The 22447-nt window shown below is 40.5% G+C and overlaps 1 protein-coding gene across 1 annotated transcript; it reads right to left on the bottom strand.

Annotated features, from left to right (window-relative positions):
* Window positions 1–2396: 2396 nt before the first annotated feature.
* LOC148100446 (uncharacterized) lies at window positions 2397–4875 on the bottom strand. The gene is made up of 6 exons (XM_087847903.1): window positions 4730–4875; window positions 4342–4624; window positions 3572–4105; window positions 3190–3335; window positions 2803–3085; window positions 2397–2577 (listed from the first exon to the last, which is right to left on the bottom strand). Exons 1-6 carry the CDS (start codon window positions 4815–4817, stop codon window positions 2397–2399), a joined length of 1515 nt encoding a protein of 504 aa, XP_087704029.1. The 5' UTR covers window positions 4818–4875.
* Between the last annotated feature and the right edge of the window lie 17572 nt (window positions 4876–22447).

The following is a 22447-nucleotide window of genomic DNA, read 5'->3' as shown; positions in this document are numbered from 1 at the left end:
AGATGCCCCTGAGACAATCCAACGCATAACAGCAGAGTGCAAGATATTAGCAGGCAGGGCATACATGGAACGCCATAGTATACAGAAATATCTGTGCTGAGTATGGCCTGGAAATCCCAAGGTCAAAATGGGATACGCCCCCTAGGGTGGTTAAAATTGACTTCCAGATACAGACGGATAAAATGGTGATGGCTAACCAACCAGATATAGTAGTGAAAGACAAGCAGAGGAAGATGGCAACAGTGATAGATGTAGCGATACTGAATGACAGCAACATCAGGATGAAGGAACATGAGAAGCTGGAGACATACTAAGGGCTCAGAGAAGAGCTCAAGAAGATCTGGAGTGTGAAGGTAACAGTGGTCCCAGTGGTAATCGGAGCACTTGGTGCAGTGACTCCCAAACTAGGTGAGTGGCTCCAGCAGATCCCACGAACATCAGAGAAGCGCAGTCCCACGAACAGCTAAGAAACTTCGCAGGACCCTCAAGCGCCTGGGCCTCTGGTAGAGGACCTGAGCTTGAAGGATAGACCATCTGGCTTTATGTCAGGACTTCTTGTTTGTAGAGGAGGAGTCTGAATTTGAGTTCTGAACTAGTCTGCCAGATATCTGGACAATTTACCAATTCACCAACCAAAATCGATTTGAGCATGAATAACTCGATATCGATTCATTAAAATCCTGAATCAATTTTTAAATATAAAATTATTTTGCCCCATAACTCCAGAATCTACAGAATCCAGGTCAAACCTCACAAAATTTCGACAACCACCAAACAGCTAAAACAGTAAATGAGAGCAGGAACACGGATTCTGCACAAAGACATAAACACAAAGTGCGGACCCGGTGACGCATCAGAATCAGTGAGATGTTGGCTTTCTCACACGGACACGCCGTCGGGGCTAAAAGCTGACAGCTCACAGATTCTGATGTGTTGCCGGGTCTGCGCTTTGTGTTTACGTCTTTTTTGCACTAGATTTGGAAGCTCCAGGTTTCATCACTCTCCAAACAGTATTGACTGAACCAGCAGCAAAAGAAGATCCAATCTACACTTCACATAAACATTGTCATGAATTCCCTCTTACTTTTGCTGTTGTTTCCTCCACGATAAAATGACACTTCACGTACAGCTCTTTCTCTCTCTTTCTCTCTCTCTCTCTCAGTGTACTCCAAGAACAGTTTCCCATCTAAAAATCTGTGTTTCCTGCATTATTCGCTTGCTTATTAACCACCAGTCTACCATTTTTTACAGTGCTGTCAGCCGCTGTTTTTTTTCTTTATTTCTTTTTTTATTTAACTGACTTCCAACAAGTAAGTCTCAATACTCAATAAATGTAAACTTTTTATAATTATGCAAAACTGCAAAATGCTTGGCTGTGTCTCTAATAAAACCTCTGTAACTTTGCTCTGCTTCACTTCAGCAGCACCAGGTAATGTTTATATGTTGATTTATGGTTTTCTTCAGTTTTTGTTCGAGTGCAGAATATTTTTAAGGTTATCTGATTTACCACCCTCATAACTGACATTAAAGTACAATAGTATAGGCCTATTTAACTCCACATACAGTTTACAGGAGACAATTTTATTTCTTATATGAATGTTATATATTTCAACTGTCATAAACAGGATGTGACAAATGATAATAATAACAACTGTACTGGATTAAAACATCCACTCTTTGTACATTAATGCTTTGTAATTTGTTCTATTTAATCTGAACAAGCACCTAAAAAAACAGTCAGTGATCACTGTTGGCCTCTCTTGGTTGAGAACCACTGGCTTAAAACGTATTGCACAGAACTATATACTGCTTCCTTGTGGTCATCTTACAAGCAGTGCAGCATGCAGAAGCTGCATGTTGCATATAATGATGCAATGAGAATCCTGCGTGGGATACCTAGAGGGGTAGTGCCAGTCAGATGTTTGTAACTGTGGGTATTTGGACTTTTAACAAAGTTAATGTTCACTTTTAGGGAACGACAGAATGGTGGTTCTCTAAGGATTGATTGATTGACTGATGGGTAGAGCAAAGGATTCTAACCTTTTAACTATGTCTCTGCAACTGAAACGAATGGCTCTTCAAACGTGTGCTGCACCAATATTTATTTGGAGTTTAAACATGTGCATGGAAAAGAAACAGAAAGTGTAATATATTTTGTAAAATATTACATGTGATACATCAGATAAAGGCAAAATTTATTTATGAGGTAATATATGAATGGAAGCATTCAGTAAAAAGTGAATGATCAAAATAGAATTTCCCTGCAGTGGGTCGTGAACAGTAGGGGGTATAAAAAAGAGTCACTAAAAAGTTGCAAAAAACTTGAACTAAATGACCCTTATTGTCACACACCTACTTTAAAACTTAAGGAATACTACAAGACTAAATGATTTTATTTAGACCCAGCTACACTCAGATTCATTGTAAGAATCGAGTTGTGTACCATCAACTTCAACCTCACAAAGTGTCAGGTATTCTGTTCTCCCAGGAATAACGATGTTTATGTAGCGACCTTCCATTCCATTGCATGCAAAGGTTTGTGATGCCCCAGCAGCAATAGATGAGATTACAGCACATCTGAAAACAAATGACAAGAAAAAGGATTTACAAGTAACATAAGATTAATGTAAAACAAAAATTTGTATAAATGTCCCTCTCAGAAAGTTAAGATGTTGCTCGAAATTGTATGGTGGACTTAACTCTAAAAAAGGAGGTAGAAGTAGAATTTTTTATGAACATAATTAATGATTGCCACATATATGACTGTTTTGAAAAAGTTTCAACGATAAATAGTTCATTTACCTGGGATTCACATTGCCATTGTCATTAAGTGAATTTCCAATGCGGAGCTCAGCTCCATTGATCCTCTCAGGGCAACAGTCTTGTCTGTTGGTGATAGTCACAGAGTTGATTTTATATGTCTTCAAAAGGTCAAGTCTCCACCATGGATTCAAGTTGTTGTTTGTACAGGCACAGGATCCCTGGTTGAAGTTGCTGGCACGATTCCCATCAATGGCATTTTCGGGTTTGGCATTCCCATACGTTGAAGACTGACTCACTTGTCCAAGTCTGGCAACATTAGTCTCTGAAAAGTTAAAAATATTAGCAATAATATGATACGAAGAACTCCAAAAACCATTATGTGTCCATTTAACCCAGAACACACGAGAAGAATTGGACAAGATTTACCTGAAAGTGTACCATCAACTTCCACCTCACAAAGTGTCAGGTATTCTGTTCTCCCAGGAATAACGATGTTTATGTAGCGACCTTCCATTCCATTGCATGCAAAGGTTTGTGATGCCCCAGCAGCGATAGATGAGATTACAGCACATCTGAAAACAAATGACAAGAAAAAAGATTTACAAGTAACATAAAGTTAATCGAAAGTAAAGTTTGTTTAAATGTCAATTTTAGATAATCAAGGTGCTGCTCTTTATTGCCTGATGAACTTAACTCTAAAAAAACAAAGATAGAAGTAGAATCCTTTTGCAAACATATTTAATGATTGCCACATATGTGACGGTTATGACAAAATTTGAATCAAGTATAAGATAAATAGCTCATTTACCTGGGATTCGCATTGCCATTGTCATTAAGTGAATTTCCAATGCGGATCTCAGCTCCATTGATCCTCTCAGGGCAACAGTCTTGTCTGTTGGTGATAGTCACAGAGTTGATTTTATATGTCTTCAAAAGGTCAAGTCTCCACCATGGATTCAAGTTGTTGTTTGTATGGGCACAGGATCCCTGGTTGAAGTTGCTGGCACGATTCCCATCAATGGCATTTTCGGGTTTGACATTCCCATACGTTGAAGACTGACTCACTTGTCCAAGTCTGGCAACATTAGTCTCTGAAAAGTTAAAAATATTAGCAATAATATGATACGAAGAACTCCAAAAACCCATTATGTATTCATTAAACGTGGAACACACAAGAAGAATTGGACAAGATTTACCTGAAAGTGTACCATCAACTTCCACCTCACAAAGTGTCAGGTATTCTGTTCTCCCAGGAATAACGATGTTTATGTAGCGACCTTCAGTTCCATTGCATGCAAAGGTTTGTGATGCCCCAGCAGCGATAGATGAGATTACAGCACATCTGAAAACAAATGACAAGAAAAAAGATTTACAAGTAACATAAGATTAATCTAAAGTAAAAGGTTGTATAAATGTCAATTTTAGATAATTAAGGTGCTGCTCTTTATTGCCTGATGAACTTAACTCTAAAAAAACAGAGGTAGAAGTAGAATTTTTTATAAACATAATTAATGATTGCCACATATATGACGGTTATGACAAAATTTGAATCAAGTATAAGATAAATAGCTCATTTACCTGGGATTCGCATTGCCATTGTCATTAAGTGAATTTCCAATGCGGATCTCAGCTCCATTGATCCTCTCAGGGCAACAGTCTTGTCTGTTGGTGATAGTCACAGAGTTGATTTTATATGTCTTCAAAAGGTCAAGTCTCCACCATGGATTCAAGTTGTTGCTTGTACAGGCACAGGATCCCTGATTGAAGTTGCTGGCACGATTCCCATCAATGGCATTTTCGGGTTTGGCATTCCCATACGTTGAAGACTGAGCCACTTGTCCAAGTCTGGCAACATTAGTCTCTGAAAAGTTGTAAAAATTAGCAATAATATGATAAGAAGTACTCCAAAAACCCATTATGTGTCCATTTAACCAAGAACACACGAGAAGAATTGAACAAGATTTACCTGAAAGTGTACCATCAACTTCCACCTCACAAAGTGTCAGGTATTCTGTTCTCCCAGGAATAACGATGTTTATGTAGCGACCTTCCATTCCATTGCATGCAAAGGTTTGTGATGCCCCAGCAGCGATAGATGAGATTACAGCACATCTGAAAACAAATGACAAGGAAACAGATTAACAGGTAACATAAGATTAATCTAAAGTAAAAGTTTGTATAAATGTCAATTTTAGATAATCAAGGTGCTGCTCTTTATTGCCTGATGAACTTAACTCTAAAAAAACAGAGGTAGAAGTAGAAATCTTTTATAAACATAATTAATGATTGCCACATATATGACGGTTATGACAAAATTTGAATCAAGTATAAGATAAATAGCTCATTTACCTGGGATTCGCATTGCCATTGTCATTAAGTGAATTTCCAATGCGGATCTCAGCTCCATTGATCCTCTCAGGGCAACAGTCTTGTCTGTTGGTGATAGTCACAGTGTTGATTTTATATGTCTTCAAAAGGTCAAGTCTCCACCATGGATTCAAGTTGTTGTTTGTATGGGCACAGGATCCCTGATTGAAGTTGCTGGCACGATTCCCATCAATGGCATTTTCGGGTTTGACATTCCCATACGTTGAAGACTGAGCCACTTGTCCAAGTCTGGCAACATTTTCACCTTAATATTTAAAAGATAGAAAGATGCACAGAATTACCAAATGTAATTAACAGTGGTGTAAGTAATTTCATAAAAATATCTACAGTCAGCTTCTTTAATTGCATTTTTCCTATAATCTTTTTTAAAACACTTTTTCACTGATCTAATTAAAATATATAATTAAATATGAATTCTTCAAACCAGTTATTTACTTTTAATATCTTTTCTTGTGTTGAATTAACCAAGTCCTAGAGTTGCAATGAATTCACTTTTACTTATTATATTTCTTAGATACATTTTTTAATCTCACCCAAATTTCCACTCAGCTTTCCTAGAATAGACAACAACACAAATATTCCAGCCGTAGTCAACATCCTATAGACAAAAGAAAACATTATCACATTTAATCTGGAGTAGAGGATTTGACAGATGTACAATTTTTGTTAATGGTTTGCAATTTGCAATTCCTTCTAGAGTATTTTTTTAAATACAATTGTCAATTTTTAAATTATAACAGTAATTAAGCCTTGATAAGGTAGAATATTTCCAAAAATATAATTATTTGACAATTGAAGGTTATTAATGACATTACTGTCACATTTAAGTTATTTTTTTTTCCCTTTGGTTTTTTTTTCTTTTTTTTCTTCTGGTAATATATAGCTATATATTTATATCTATATAGATATATTTTATAATATACATGGAAAAACTGATATCATCCTATTCTACCAAGGAATTACCTTCAGTTGTAGGTAGGAGTCTCATAGAAGGTTCAATCTGCATTTTCACAAACTGAGCCATTATTATATATGCTTACAGTGGTCATGTGACTAAGAGTTGTTTAAAGAATGAAAAATCATGTTCAAATAATAAACGTTATTCTTGTAACTTTGCTTAGTTTCGTATACACCCTTGTCAAATACCAGGTGACTCCCTTTTTCATAACAGTGCTGTATTTCTCTATTCTGAAAACATCATGGGATGTCATGTAATAATTCAGAATTTCCTAGTTGTTGCCATAACTATTTGACTAGTTATAAACTAGTTTAAAAGATATTGATTAAATGTTTTGAACACTTACACAATTTAAGGAGAAGATTTAAGGGGAAAAAATCCCAACAAGAATAAAATATGTGCAAAACTGATTTTTGTCTCGGTTTTTAATTTTCTTGTTCTTTACCAGCACTACAGTGTTTTTTAAGGTGTGTCTTTAACACACTTTATTGCTATTGCTACACAATGTATGCATTGTGGATGACGTCAGTGCTGAGGAGGATGTGTGGAAGTGCTTCAAAAAGGTGAATGCACGCAAAGCTACTGGTCTGGATGTGAATCCTGGCTGTGTCCTCAAGTCATGCTTGAGGTCGAGCTGGCTGGAGTGTTTCCACCCATCTTCAACCATCATCGCCATCAACGGTGTTGCTGTGGAGAGAGTGAGCAGCTTCCATTTCCTAGGTGTACATCTGGCAGAGGATCTCACATGGTCTGTTCGCATGAACAAAACAGTGAAGAATGCGCAGCAGCACCTCTTCTTTCTCAGGAGACTGAAGAGATTTGGCATGAGCCCCCGCATCCTCAGGACCTTCAACCGCAAAGCTCTTCAGAGAGTGATGCGGTGTTCTGAACGGATAATTGGAGGTGAGCTTCCCCCCCTCCAGGACATCTACAAGAAGTGGTGCCTGAGAAAAGTGGGGAAGATCACGGACCGGACACTTCATAGACACCTTACCTTCACTTACTGGAACTTTGACTTTTTCAGGCTCAGTCTTGCCTAACTTTATGTTGTTGCTGTCACATTTAAGTTGTACTGCTTTTTTTGCTTTTTGTTGTTATTGTTGTTTTGTTTTGGGGGGGGGGGGGGGTTGTTGGGGGGGATTAAAAAAAAATATATATATAATATAAAATACATGAAAAACTGGAAAGATATTCTACCAGGACTTACCTTTAAGCATAGGTATGTGTCTCAAAGTAGGTTCGATCTGCATTATCATATACTCAGCCATTGTTATATATGCTTACTGTGATCATGACTACGAGTTGTTTAAAGAATGAAAAATCATGTTCAAATAATAAATGTTGTTCTTGTAACTTTGCTTAGTTTCATACAAACCCATGTCAAATACCAGGTGTCTGCCTCCCTTGAAGGTGACTGTCACTCCACATACATGTTGTTTGTAACCCACATACAATGAGGGTACCACTTTAAGGACTGATATGAGGAGAGATGGACAGCCTGCCTAACCAATCGAAATGCACAGGTCCCAGTATGCTTTGACCAATGGGAGAGCAGCCTGCTGCTGTATGTCCCACCCACTGCTCTGTGTTCGCTGCTATGTGTGGAGGTAGTCCCGTGCTGGCAGGAGAAAAGAGAGACTGAAGCGTTTGAGCTGGAAAAAGTATTAGATGTAAGTTGCAACCAACTGTGCTGCAAACTGAGCCATTATTGTATATGCTTACAGTGATCATATGACTGACAGTTGTTTAACGAATGAAAATTTATGTTCAAATAATAAATGTTATTCTTGTAACTTTTCTTAGTTTCATATACACCCTTGTCAAATACCAGGTGACTCCCTTTTTCACAACAGTGCTGTGCATACAACAGAACATTTTGTCACGGACCCAACCAGACGACCTCACTTACTATATTTCTCTATTCTGAAAACATCATGGGAAGTCATGTAATAATTCAGAATTTCCTAGTTGTTGCCATAACTATTTGACTAGTTATCAACTAGTTTAAAAGATATTGATTAAATGTTTTGAACACTTACACAATTTAAGGAGAAGATTTAAGGGGAAAAATCCCAACAAGAATAAAATTTGTGCAAAACTGATTTTTGTCTCGGTTTTTAATTTTCTTGTTCTTTACCAGCACTACAGTGTTTTTTAAGGTGTGTCTTTAACACACTTTATTGCTATTGCTACACCAGGAGACCAGACAATGTATGCATTGTGGATGACGTCAGTGCTGAGGAGGATGTGTGGAAGTGCTTCAAAAAGGTGAATGCACGCAAAGCTACTGGTCTGGATGTGAATCCTGGCTGTGTCCTCAAGTCATGCTTGAGGTCGAGCTGGCTGGAGTGTTTCCACCCATCTTCAACCATCATCACCATCAACGGTGTTGCTGTGCAGAGAGTGAGCAGCTTCCATTTCCTAGGTGCACATCTGGCAGAGGATCTCACATGGTCTGTTCACATGAACAAAACAGTGAAGAATGCGCAGCAGCACCTCTTCTTTCTCAGGAGACTGAAGAGATTTGGCATGAGCCCCCGCATCCTCAGGACCTTCAACCGCAAAGCTCTTCAGAGAGTGGTGCGGTGTTTTGAACGGATAATTGGAGGTGAGCTTCCCCCCCTCCAGGACGTCTACAAGAAGTGGTGCCTGAGAAAAGTGGGGAAGATCACAGACCGGACACTTCATAGACACCTTACCTTCACTTACTGGAACTTTGACTTTTTCAGGCTCAGTCTTGCCTAACTTTATGTTATTGCTGTCACATTTAAGTTGTACTCCTTTTTTTGCTTCTTGTTGTTTTGTTGTGTTGTTTTGGGGGGTTTTGTTGGGGGGGGGGGGGGGGGGATTAAAAATATATATATAACATAAAATACATGAAAAATTGGAAACATATTCTACCAAGGACTTACCTTAAAGCATAGGTATGTGCAGTTTTGGGAAGCTTACTTTTAAAATGTATTCCACTACAGATTACAGAATACATGCCCCAAAATGTATTCTGTAACGTATTCCGTTACGTTACTCAATGAGAGTAACGTATTCTGAATATTTTGGATTATTTAATATATTATCATGCTGTTTACAACTACATGAATGTGATTTATTACTATTACTGAAGGTCCGCGGCTCCGAACCGTAGTAAAGGGACCTCTGGCTAATACATCGGTTCGGTGTGGGGCTCATAGCTGAAAACTAGCTTTACTTTGTTGTCTGGGTCAAGTTTGCTAGCGAGAGACAGAGAGAGGCGTTTAAAAGCTGCTCCGGTGTACAGTCGAGTCTTAATAGCTTACTTACAACTGGGCTCGTCATGCACTCTTCTTGGCTGCAGTGGTTATTGTTGTGGAAGTTTTCCACTTAAATGTTCCCCATTTTCAACATTTTGTAACCCCATTTTTCACTGTTTTTACACACACATCAACGTTTCCCACACAACCATTCTCTGCAATCTTACACACCACACATTTACTCAATTCTTACCATACAGTCACGTACTGAGTTTTGTCTCTGGCCGCCCGGTGTAACGTCTGCCGATCTACTGGATCTAGGTCCCATTTTACTACACGAAGCGTCCCCCGTGAGGTCCTTGCCTTCTACGGACCAAGGAACGAACACCGCCACTCCGTGCACTATAGTACGCAGAAATGGATTCCGACAGTGTACCCGAACCGCTGTCCCTGTGACGTACTTGGACCGAACACAGGTCTGGGCCGGCTTCTCCCCAACAGCGCGCTCGAGCCAATGTCCTTGTGATGGACCGTACCCAACACAAGCCTGGGGCCTCAAACCACCAGGTTTTCCTCCCGGAGACTCGAACTCCGGGGTCGGCCAGCGTTCCCCCCCTCGGCCAGACAAAAAACTCTCCATGACTGTATACAAGTTAGCTACAACTCACCCATCTGCAGAGGTCCCCTCAAAATCAATGATCTCGGTGGTGACTGAAACACACGGCTCCGTGACTCCTCCATTTCCTTCGCTTCAACAGCTGGTAGGACAAAGGTACCTTTTTCCTCAGGGGTGATCAGCCCATCCACGGAACCGTTGTTCAGCGACCACACGGACCATCCCATTCTTGTCGCCATTTTGTTGTGGAAGTTTTCCACTTAAATAAAGCCTGCAGACGAGCGGTGAGCGGTAGCTAACATTCTTAAATCCAAGCACACAAAGACAACATACAACCAAGCTTGATGAAGTCCCTGCATGACCACGGGGCAGGGTCAGCAGAGTCTCACTGAGTCTAGCATGGCTCTCAGTTAAATACCTTCTCCAGGAACAAAGGCAGTACACACCTGTTTCACACCTTAAGGTTCACACTCCCTCGCTACTTCCCAGAGTCCTCGAAGAGACAAAAGACTGGTCCTCTGGAGTTCCTGTTTCCCCCAACATCCTTACTACACCCCCTACCATTTGTCTTAAGTATGAGTGTCAGACATGTTAAAATCCAGTGGCACCGAGGCATTACAATAACGTGATTAACACCTAAGTGAAAGAAATTCCTATACATTATTATTATATTTACATGCTTCCAGCTCCAGTTTCTGCTCAATGATACTTTTCCACTCTCCCTTTTCTCCCTCCTCGCACTCACAGACACATAACGGGTATGGCAGTCCATTCTCCCTGCAGCACGGACTACACTGCCCATGAGGCTACATTCTTTAGGGCTATGTCTGTAACACTCTACCTTTTAGCTTAGCACAACAACAACAACAAAAAAAGGTGCTCTCTCACCCAGGAAACACACAGTCGCAAAGAGAGCGTCGCCATGTAACCATGGCAACCGTAACGCTGCCGCCTGGAACAACAGAACGTAGCTGTCAAACAAAACCCAAACAATCCTGACCTGCGATATGAAACAGGAAAGTAATCCATTTATTTCCACAAAGTAACTGTATTTAAAATACCACCTTTTTAAACGGTAACTGTAACGGAATACAGTTACTCATATTTTGTATTTTAAATACGTAACGGCGGTACATGTATTCCGTTACTCCCTAACACTGGGTATTAGTGATGGGTCGTTCGCGAACGAAATGGCTCTTAGAGCCGGGTCTTTGAAGTGAACGACGCGAGCCGGCTCCTTATTGGGAGCCGTGAGGTTTTTTTTTCTTTCTCTCACCCTCTCTCTCGCCCTTTTTTCCGCTAAACTCGCACGGGCGGCCTGTATTTTGCGCTGGGCAGAGGGGGGAGGGGCGTTAGTTACACTCGCAGTAGCACAGGATCAGAGCCAGAGAGAAAGAGAGCGAGGGACAACAACGTCACATTAGAAAGGTATAGTAATCATCCACTATTTTCAGTTGCAGATGATAAAGGATTCAGAAATCATGCAGGCCCATATGACAGAGAATGTGCATCTTCTTTTTGTTTTAATATTTTAATTTATATTTAATTGTGTTGTGGTTTGTAATGTTTTGTGTTGTTTCACGTTAAATTTGTTTAAAAGGAAAAAGCTGAAATTTTAAATAGTTAAAAGTTTAAAATGTAAATAGTTGTTCTTTGTATTATATGATTTATTTATTACATTTTATGTGGAGTGAATAAATAAAGTATATTTATGGTGGCCCTTAGAGACAAAGCACGTACAAACTCCAAAACACGTAAAAACTCCAAAACGCGTAAAAACTCCAAAACACGTAAAAACTCAGACGCACTTACAAACCCCGAAGCATGTACAAACTCCAAAACACGTAAAAACTCAGAAGCACGTACAAACTCCAAAACACGTAAAAACTAAGAAGCACGTACAAACTCAGAATCAAGTACAAAAGCCAACAGAAGTGCTACAGGATGCTAGGGCGCAGTGTTGAGCTTTTGTTACCTAGTGGCTACACAAGCCAGGAAGTATCAACAACCGGATTTGGTGTGTGGTAGTAACAGGTAAATGATTTTTTTTTTAATTATTTGAATAAATATGAGTGCTTGTCTATAAATACACAAACAATACACACATGCTTTCAATTGTGTAATTTAATTGATTTGGGTAGCTCTGTTTTGGAAGTTCAGTTCATGCTAGAAATGTGTTTTGGAGTTTGTACGTGCTTTTTGGAGTTTGTATATGCTTTAGAGTTTGTACGTGCTTTGTCTCTAAGGGCCATATATAAACATATATAAATAAAACCACTTTTTTTACATTAGTAATTCCTTTTCTGCATAATTTTATATTATTGTTAATGATTAAATAATTAAAGCAACAAAACAACCTGAAGAGTCGGTTCGGAGCCGAAAGAGCCGGCTCTTTTTAGTGAGCCGAGCCGAAAGAGCCGGATCTCTAAAAAGAGCCGGAAATCCCATCACTACTGGGTATGTGTCTCAAAGTAGGTTCGATCTGTATTTTCATATACTCAGCCATTGTTATACATGCTTACTGTGATCATGACTACGAGTTGTTTAAAGAATGAAAAATCATGTATAAATAATAAATGTTGTTCTTGTAACTTTTCTTAGTTTCATACAAACCCATGTCAAATACCAGGTGTCTGCCTCCCTTGAAGGTGACTGTCACTCCACATACATGTTGTTTGTAACCCACATACAATGAGGGTACCACTTTAAGGACTGATATGAGGAGAGATGGACAGCCTGCCCAACCAATCGAAATGCACAGGTCCCAGTATGCTTTGACCAATGGGAGAGCAGCCTGCCGCTGTAGGAGAAAAGAGAGACTGAAGCCTTTGAGCCGGAAAAAGTATTAGATATAAGTTGCAACCCATTGTGCTGCACATAAGTTCGCTGGTTATCAGCTACCTTTCATGTTAAAAGAAGCCACAGTGAGTAAACAGGCAAATGCTGCAGTTTTCTGGTGACTTTAGAAAGTACCGCGTGGAGCTAAACTGTTAGCCTTCATTAGCTCTAGTTGTTATCAACTGCCTGAAAGTTCATCTCAGTCTGCTTCCAGAAGTAAGGTAACACTTGAAGCGCAACTTATGTTTATTTTCCTTCACGTCGTATTACAGTTATTAAAGAGAAAAACAACATGTCCTGTTACGTTATTTAGAGCCCCGCATTGTCCGACCTAGAGACACCATACCATTGTCTTCGGCCATGATGGACTGAGATCGGTGAGCACATATTGTATGTGTCAGTTAAGTCTGTTTTGCATTTTATCATTGAGAAACTGAATTTATCTGAATTGTTTGATTAATAACTGTCGTATATGCACTGACTTTACTTGGTTTAATGCATAGTTTGTGTAAAAGAGATGTTTTATTTTTGCAAATTTGAGTATTTTAATTGCAAATTGATGTTGAATGTGATTTCAACAAAATCCTAAGTTGTGAATTATAGCTAAAACAGCATAATTAATATTTGAATGGCTCTTCTGACCCTGTCTGTTGACAGGTCAGGGTTTTTTTTTTGTATGCTGAATTGTTCCTGAGGTGGATTCCTCCGTGAAATAGATGGCGAGCCTTCCCACCTGGACTTAGAGAGACTGAGATTCACTTCTTTTCCACTTGATGGTCTGCTGCACCTTGCGGTGTGGTAGGACTGTATCACTCACACTTTCACGCACAGCTGGTTATACATAAGACCACTGACTGACATTCTCTCACCCCTATTTTCTTTCACACCCTGGGATTTTTTTGGACACTACCCCTTGGACATTTTTTATTTGGGACTTTAAATAATGAGCTGTTGTGTAGAACATTCTCCCCATGTGAAAAGAGTGTGAGATTTTCATTTGAATGTACATTGGATTTGTGTAACTGTTTCTATAAGAGTTAAGGAGTCATATTACTAGGGTGCACCCAAACATTGAAACCCGGACACTGAAAACCAAAAGTAACACTTGGCCAAGTCATTGCTTTAGTAGTTTAGGTGTTTTACTTTTCTTTTAATTTTTGTAAGCTTCCTTTCTACCATTGTAAAGTGTCTTTAACCTGTGCTTGTCAACCTTATGGTTTATTTCACTAAAGTTGGCTGGTTCTTTTGAGTTACATTCTTGTCTCTGTGTCTCATTTAAACACACCCCTGTGCTCCTATAGTCGAGCCTATTGGCCCATTGATATACTCTTTTCAACGATTCCCCTTACTGTGTTACATTTGCTATATAAATTAAACAATATTACAAAAAAATAGATATATTATACTGAACATGTTTATTTATTTATTTGCATTGCATGCAAATAAATAAATAAACACGTTTGCCTTCACTCTGCTCTCCATCTCAATTAGGTTTAGGTCAGGTGGCCAAGATGGCACCTGTGTGTTTGGCATGCCGTCTATCGCTCTCTTTTATTAGTTTTATTTTATTGCTTTTAGTCAATTTTGTGCAACATGTCAGCCCTACATTGTTTTATGATCGCCAGACATTATTGGAAATAGGCTTATCTAGCCAAGCTTTATTTTGGTTTGGAAATGACAACCAAGGCTTTCTGCCTCCTGATTTGGAAGTAACACCACCACACTGGCGTTCCTTACCACTGCCACTGGATGTGCGGAAGCGACGCAGGAGACGGGGTAACCGTGGAGGTCGCCTCGTCAAACTGAGACTAAGGATTTCTTGTTTTCCTCATGAGTTTCGCTCCATTTGTCAATCCTGCCTGCAACTCTTGGTGCTGTTGCATGCTTTGGACCCGGTGGACTCCTGCTTGGTTCCTCTTGTGGGATCTCTCGAGAAGGGTTCTGCAAAATCCCCTCCTCTCCGACATCTGCGTTGGCGTGGAGTGGACCGAACAAACCTCTGACCTGTGGATCTGGTTGTTACCGCCTCGGAAGCTCCCAAGCCAATTCCTCTCAGGTTGCGTTTAATTAATGCCAGATGGCCGGTGGCAAATAAGACATTCATTTTGAAGGAATTTCTCACTTCCCATGCGCTGGATTTTCTTTGCTTGGCTGAAACTTGGATTCCACCCGGTGAGTTAAGTGCCTTTTCTGAATTATTGCTGGCTGGCTGTGCCTTCTTTAGTGTTCCGAGAGTTTCTGGTTGCGGAGGAGGACTAGCTGTTGTTTTTAAGGCACATCTTGACTTTAAGCAGCTATCCCCATCATATCAGTTTTGAACTCTGTTTGTACAAACTGGGCCACTCGTCTTTACTGTTGTGTGTGATTGTTTATCGGCCCCCAAAATATAATAAGGAGTTTTTATCCGAGTTTTCAGAGTTTCTTGCTGACTGTGCATCACGGTATGACCAGATCCTTTTGCTTGGTGATTTTAATATACACGTCTGCTGCCTGGGGAAGCCCCTGGCTAAGGACTTTCTGGACTTAGTGAACTCTTTTAATTTCGTTTAGTCTGCTAAAGGTGCCACTCAAGAACGTGGTCACACACTGGACTTGGTTTTATCACATGGTTTATCTGTCCATAACGTACTCGTCGAGGATGTTGTGTTTTCTGACCATATGCCTATTTTATGTGACATTGTTCTTTTTAATCCTGTTGTTTAGCGGGCTGTACCTGTTCTTAATTATTTTGTGGACAAGGTTGGTAGTTTGAGACCCCCGACTCTATCTATTGCTGACCCAGCCATGCGTGGTTCTTGCTCAAGTCTGTTCTCTGCTTTTCTATCAATTGTTTTATCTGGTTTTTGTCATGGTCCTGGGTCATTTTGACCCAGTGTTCTTAGTTTTCCTGTGGTTTTGTATTTTTTTCTTCATGTTCATAGGATTGTTTGGTTTGGTATTTGGATTCCCGCTGTGTCCGTGCTTATATTGTGGTGTTTGTTCTGGTACCGTGTTCCCACCCTTTGTGTTCTGTGTTCTCCTCATATCCTCATGTATTCCTTCTTGTTCTCTGCCTCTCTCTGTGCTCCTCTCTGTGTACTCTGTGTTGTGTTTAAGGTCCACATCTTGGTGTCAGTATTTTCAGTTTCGTGTCCTCCCTGCTCTGTCATGAGTAATTGTCCTCAGCTGTGTTCCCTGTGTGTTCCCACTTCCCTCATTACCTTCTGTGTATTTATGTCAGAGTATCCCTTTGTTCCATGTTGCGTTGTCCCTCTAGGTTGTGTGCATTACTTCGTGTCTTCCCAGTGCCTCAGCTTTAGTTCCTCCCAGTATAGTTTTGTATGACTTCTTATGTTCCTATTAATAAAGACCTGCCTTTTGAGTTTATCCCCGCGTGTCTTGAGCCGTGCATTTTTTTTTTTTTTTTTATAACATAGATTAGATCATAAGTGGGGAAAACTGAGTATGAAATGTGAAGTTTAGGTTTTGTTTTTAGGAAGTTCCAAGGATGCAGGTTCTGGATAGAGGCAGGAGTTCGAAAAGATGTGACATGATGGTTAACTTGATTTCATTCCTTAAACACAGGTTTGCAGGGCCGGAGCAGATATACCTGAGAGGAGGATTGTTAAGGTGTTTTGAGAGATGATATGACTAACTTTTTTCTTTTAATTTCCTAAGCTTGGGTGAAGCATTCTGAGTTTGACACATGAGATGTGTCAAAGAGAGGGAGTTAAGGTTTAATTTGAAATAGGTTTTAGGATCATTTTATGACTTTTGGAGTTTTTGATAATTTAGATATGGAAAAACTGAGGCAGAAATTGTTATTTTCATGTTTAAGTTAAAGGATACCTTTTTTAATTTTAAGATGGACTGAATCCTGGTTAGAAGATAAAATGCCGGTGTTCATAAGAAGCTGTGTACAAAACTTAAAGGGAAATTGTGGGACGCTTTGACAAAAAGATATGCTTTGGGGAAACTAGTGAAGGTTGTAGGAGTAGAAAATGTTTGATTTCTTTTTGATTTCTAGAAGAAGTGGTTATAATGTAGGCTTACACATACAGATATTACATAGATTTATTTTTAGGATAGAGAGCTTATACGTAGAAATGATTTTTTATACACATTGCATTTTGGTGCTTATTAAAGAGTTGTGGCTCAGTCTATTAATTGAAGGTCAAAAGCTTTGTCTGGACATTCGCGCCAAACAACCTATTGTGTAAGAGACTTAGAGCATAGAAGGCCGCACATGCTTACAAACACATAGAATCCATAAACCTGTCATGCCAAAGGCCTGAAATTCATTTAGCTTATAACGGAATCTGAGCTGGCCTAGCAACAAGTGATAGAAAAGAGGAACTGAAATGAAATTTTGCTTGTAATGAAACTGTGTGACGTGTAAAGTACCGAAATAACACATGCAGATCCACAGGTGTCTTATGTGTTGTTAATGCTAAAAGAGGAGAAACTTGTTGATATAATTCGGGCCATTAACAAAAGAGGCTACTGTAGAAGTCAACTAAAGTTTATAGAGGAGATAATGAAATAAAGATGCTGTATCAACAACAGGTTATGACACAGGAAATGTGAGTTTTAAAATGAAGTAGTGTTAACACACAGGAGTTGTTTCTAGGCAGCGTTTAGCTATGATGAAATTTACGCATGAGTAATTGCTTATATGCTTAAACTTAATTGATTAAAATGGTTGTCAGTAGAATAGGCGTTTATAATGATTTGCTTGTGACCTATTGTGAAAGGTGACTTTTAGGTCAGAGTGGAGGCACTTGCAGCAGCGACAGTTTTGATGATCACATAAGGAAGAATAGAGCGAGCAACAGGAAACATATGCAGGGTCGTGAAAGCAGTGCTTTAAGAGTGTTAAAATAATGATTACTGAGATGAGTAACGTTGAAGAATATGTATAAATAATAGTTAATAAGTCAAACATAATTAGGATCATGCTTTTGATTAAAGAGTCCCAAACATGATAAGTTAGGGAGGTGTAGGCAAAGGTGTTTTGTTCCCTTTACAGGAGGTCTCGGCGACCACAGGGGGTGAGGATCCTGGAGGCCCGTGACTTAACGGAGCCACAAGAGAGGGGCCCAGAAAAAGGACAGACCAGTGGAGATTGACAAGTGTAAGGGGTATCTCACCAGTGTCAGTGAGTCCAGTGGTGAGGGAGGAGTGCTGATTGAGCTCAGCTCGCACTCTCATTCTCTCTAGCCTCTGACCAGCTTTAGGCTCACTGATACATTGGTGTGACTAACCTCACGCATGGAGTGTTACTGGACCACTTATATGACATGAGCTTGTTGTCTGATTTGCTGAGCCAGAGGACGGCTAGAGAGGGTCAGAGCGATGACACAAATAAAGTGTAGTGACCCTCTTTTTAGGAAAAAAGGGTCAAAAGAGGGAGTGTGGAGATTAGAGAAATATTTTACTGCTATGGTTCATAATCATCATTACCATTGCATTAATAATACAATCTGCAGTATTGATATTGCATTCAGATGTTTAAACATATTGGTACCCAATTAGCCCTTATTACAGGTGCAGTTATAACCACGTTAAACTGTTGAGTTAAATCAATAATCTTAAATGCTTTTGAAGGCTTGTTATAATCTTAAATGTGTATGTGCTGATTCTGTTGCATTATGAAAGAAAAGCCTAACTCTGAGTACACTCTGTGCTAAAGTAGACAGGAAGTGCAGGCTTTTGCAGAGCGTGTTTGTGAAAGTGAAAGTTACTTTGAGGAGCTGTCTGGATGAGGTTATTTGAATAACCAGGTTATTCATTATTGTCTTTTATACTTTTATATTTTTTGATTAAGCTTTTAGTAGAGGTTCTTGATTAAAACATTTATTCAACATATTACAGATATAGTTTCAGTTAGGTTATTATGCACATGAGAATTGGCCTCTCTTCTCATAAGACAAAGTTCGTGGGAAGTCGAGACACACACACACCTGCACGCACTGTAGGTAGGCTTATGTTCTAGGTGAAAGTTCAGATATATTTGCTTGCAACTGCATTTTTGTGCGTGCAGAATTGCTAGTTTGTTGCAGAGCATGGCCTGAGGTTTTGGAGAAGCGAGAGTCAGAAGGCTGACAGGAAGCACCTGCCGTGGAGACGGAGACAATGTTCTTCTCAAACTGTGCTAAAAGTCATTGTGGTTTTGATTTGACGTATGCATGTATTGTATCTGATGACGCATGAGGGGGCGTTAACCCTGATGAATCAAAAGCAATCTGAAGTGTCTTTTTGGGTGGAGATCTAGAGCTGATGTTTTGCAGTGTACATCTCTCCACGTGTGGTCATTAAAATCAATTGTTTGACCAAGCTCTTCTGGACAATGGTTGTTTTTACTCTCCTCCTCAATATTTGAACCCTTAACAGTCCTCTCTTGCTTTCACACAGCCGCCGCCTGACAGAACGACGCAACCACGAAATGGACCCAGCAGGCTCCGCCCGTGAGTAAGACATTCTCCGTGTACACAGTCTGACGAGGCAAATAACCCACGCCTCGGACAATTTCTGTCGGACTTAATGCCATAAAGGCAATAGTCGAGGGAAACCCTTTCCTTCGCCAGCTCACCTGCTATGAGGGCTTTATTGATGAACTCAGCTGAGCCAAGGAGGCGTTACAAGCTCGTGAACTGGCAGACCGCGTCTGTTCCCGGGATTCCACGCCACAGCAGCAGCAGACGGGGCTCTCAGTAGCGCAACAGCAGCTGCTACAACGAGACTATTTCCAGCGATCTGGAGGTAAAAGACGTTGTTTCATCTGCCTTTCCGGTGCACGGGACTATGTTTACATTGGCTATTAACCCCTCCTCTGACATTATAAGCATGGTTAGTTCTGAAGAAAGAAGCTCAAAGACTGTTGGTGCATCAGCTGATCACACTTCTCTAGAGGTTGTAAACCCTGAAGGTGGTGCTTTAGTGCCTGTAAGCTACAGCTTTAGCACACTTAAATCTACGAAGTCAGAGTGCTGTTTCTCATCCGCTCACTCAGGGCAGGGAATTAATCTCTTGCAGACTGTTCTTTCTAGGCCCGCCTCCCAGGGCCCTTGTGCTCTAGGGATAGCTGTAGCCCAGCACTCCCCTGCACCTGCCTCAGTTCCCCAGGTGAGGGGGGCTGGCACCCAGCTGGTCCCTGTTCCGGTTTCCGGGTCGGCTGAGGCTCTGCTGGTCCCTGTACCCGTATCAGCTCCTCGGGTGGGAGGTGGGAGCGACTGGTGTCCAGCAGGTGCCTGCACCCTTCATCCGCATTGCAGGCTCAGGGGAACCTACACCACCAGCTGTCCTACATCCACTCCCACAACCATCACTACACTCAGCTGCTCAGGATGCTCCTCATTCAGTCATTCAGCCTTCTCCCCAGTGCACAGTCCAGCCTTCTAACTAAACGGCCTTTACTACCACTAGTTCAGTTTGTTACCCAGTTTCCCTCAGTTCAATCTGTAACTCCGTCTCGTGTGTCCCCGCTAGCTCTGTCTCCTGTGTCCCCCGCACCTTAGTCATCTACCCCACCACAAGCTCCATTTTCACCTCTACCATCACTTCAGTCATCAGTTCGGTCTGTCACTCAGTCGCCCTTAACTCCATCATCCACACTACCACCTGCTTCTCTTCCACCACAACCATCACTACACTCAGCCATTCAGGCTGCTGCTCAGTCAGTCGTTCAACCTGTAGTCCTGCCATTAATCATGTCAGCACAGAAACAAGCTTTGAACACAAGATCCATAGAGGCTGTGTAAAGATGCCCCTGAGACAATCCAACGCATAACAGCAGAGTGCAAGATATTAGCAGGCAGGGCATACATGGAATAGAGATGGACCGATCCGATATTACGTATCGGTATCGGTCCGATACTGACCCAAATTACTGGATCGGATATCGGCGAGAAATAAAAAATGTAATCCGATCCATTAAATATCAAAAAAGCACCTCACAAAGCTTACTACACGGCGTAACTCGGCTCATAACCGTAGCACGTCGCAGCAGTATGCGTCACGTGATAGAGCCGCTGTGCGTATTTGTAGCCTTGCTAGCAAACCAGCATTTCATCTCCGAGGACGTTTTCCCAGAGAGAAGTAAAGCAAGTGTGTAAGTTCATCTCTGAGTGTTTGTAAAGCATTCCCACGTTAAGCTTAACAACAGATATATGGAGCAACTGCCTCTCTCTCTCTCTCTTGCTGCTACTTCAATCGTGAAACTGCTTAATGATCAGCTGATCGGCTTTTCTGTCGAGAGTCTATCTCTCTTCTTTGTTTTTGGCCCACTTCTCACCAGAAAGAGGAAACCAGCGGCTGAACAACAGCAGCACGTTTAAGCTTGATAAGCTGTTGTTAGAATTTATTTAATATTACTTTCTACACCAGGATCCTTTTCTACGCAGCTGACGGCTGGTAACTGTGCAGGGGCGGATCTACAAAGTTTAGCCAGGGGGGCCGATAGGGCATGAACAGGGAAAAGGGGGCACAAAGACATACTTTTCTTTCTTATTCTCATTTAAAATGTCTAGCTTTTAATAAATAATTATCTGACTTTACACCCAAAGTTTTAATCTGATGTAAAATATATAGAAGTCCATTACTGTATATAGTAACTGTTAAGTCTAATATACCCTAGTAAGCTATAGTACTTTTTCCTTTGGGAACCATCTGTGCAGTCTGCAATTCTGTTGAAGAAAGATGTTGAATCTATTTAATTATTCTTGAAAAATAATTTCTTTCTGTGCATTTTTCCCCCTGCATCAAATTAAATTTGATTACATCGATTAAGCATCATGAGCTGGAGGGTGGTTCCCTATTTTTTTTTTTTTTTTTGCTGGGAGTTTGCAACCCTATTAGTTAGGTTGCTTGATATTTCTGCTAAGTACTCTTTAAAATACCAGAATAGGGAGGATGGAGTAGGTTTAAGTTTATTAGATTGATCAGTGTTGCTGAACTATGAAATATTTTGTTGTATTTTTTACATACAGGTATAACAGAATAGCTTTAGTGTTGTTATTTATTTAAACTTGAGTATAAACTTATACAAAATGCAGCAAGATATTAAAAAAAACGTTTTATTGATTAAAAAACGCACTATATCGGATTCATATCGGTATCGGCAGATATCCAAATTTATGATATCGGTATCGGACATAAAAAAGTGGTATCGTGCCATCTCTAACATGGAACGCCATAGTATACAGAAATATCTGTGCTGAGTATGGCCTGGAAATCCCAAGGTCAAACTGGGATACGCCCCCTAGGGCGGTTAAAATTGACTTCCAGATACAGACGGATAAAATGGTGATGGCTAACCAACCAGATATAGTAGTGAAAGACAAGCAGAGGAAGATGGCAACAGTGATAGATGTAGCGATACTGAATGACAGCAACATCAGGATGAAGGAACACGAGAAGCTGGAGACATACTAAGGGCTCAGAGAAGAGCTCAAGAAGATCTGGAGTGTGAAGGTAACAGTGGTCCCAGTGGTAATCGGAGCACTTGGTGCAGTGACTCCCAAACTAGGTGAGTGGCTCCAGCAGATCCCACGAACATCAGAGAAGCGCAGTCCCACGAACAGCTAAGAAACTTCGCAGGACCCTCAAGTGCCTGGGCCTCTGGTAGAGGACCTGAGCTTGAAGGATAGACCATCTGGCTTTATGTCAGGAATTCTTGTT

Source organism: Neolamprologus brichardi, chromosome 11 (assembly GCF_056152115.1).
Source record: "Neolamprologus brichardi isolate AB-2024 chromosome 11, ASM5615211v1, whole genome shotgun sequence".
Taxonomy (NCBI): Eukaryota; Metazoa; Chordata; class Actinopteri; order Cichliformes; family Cichlidae; genus Neolamprologus; species Neolamprologus brichardi.
Note: the sequence above shows the minus strand (reverse complement) of the source record. Positions and strands in the feature narration are given on the sequence as shown.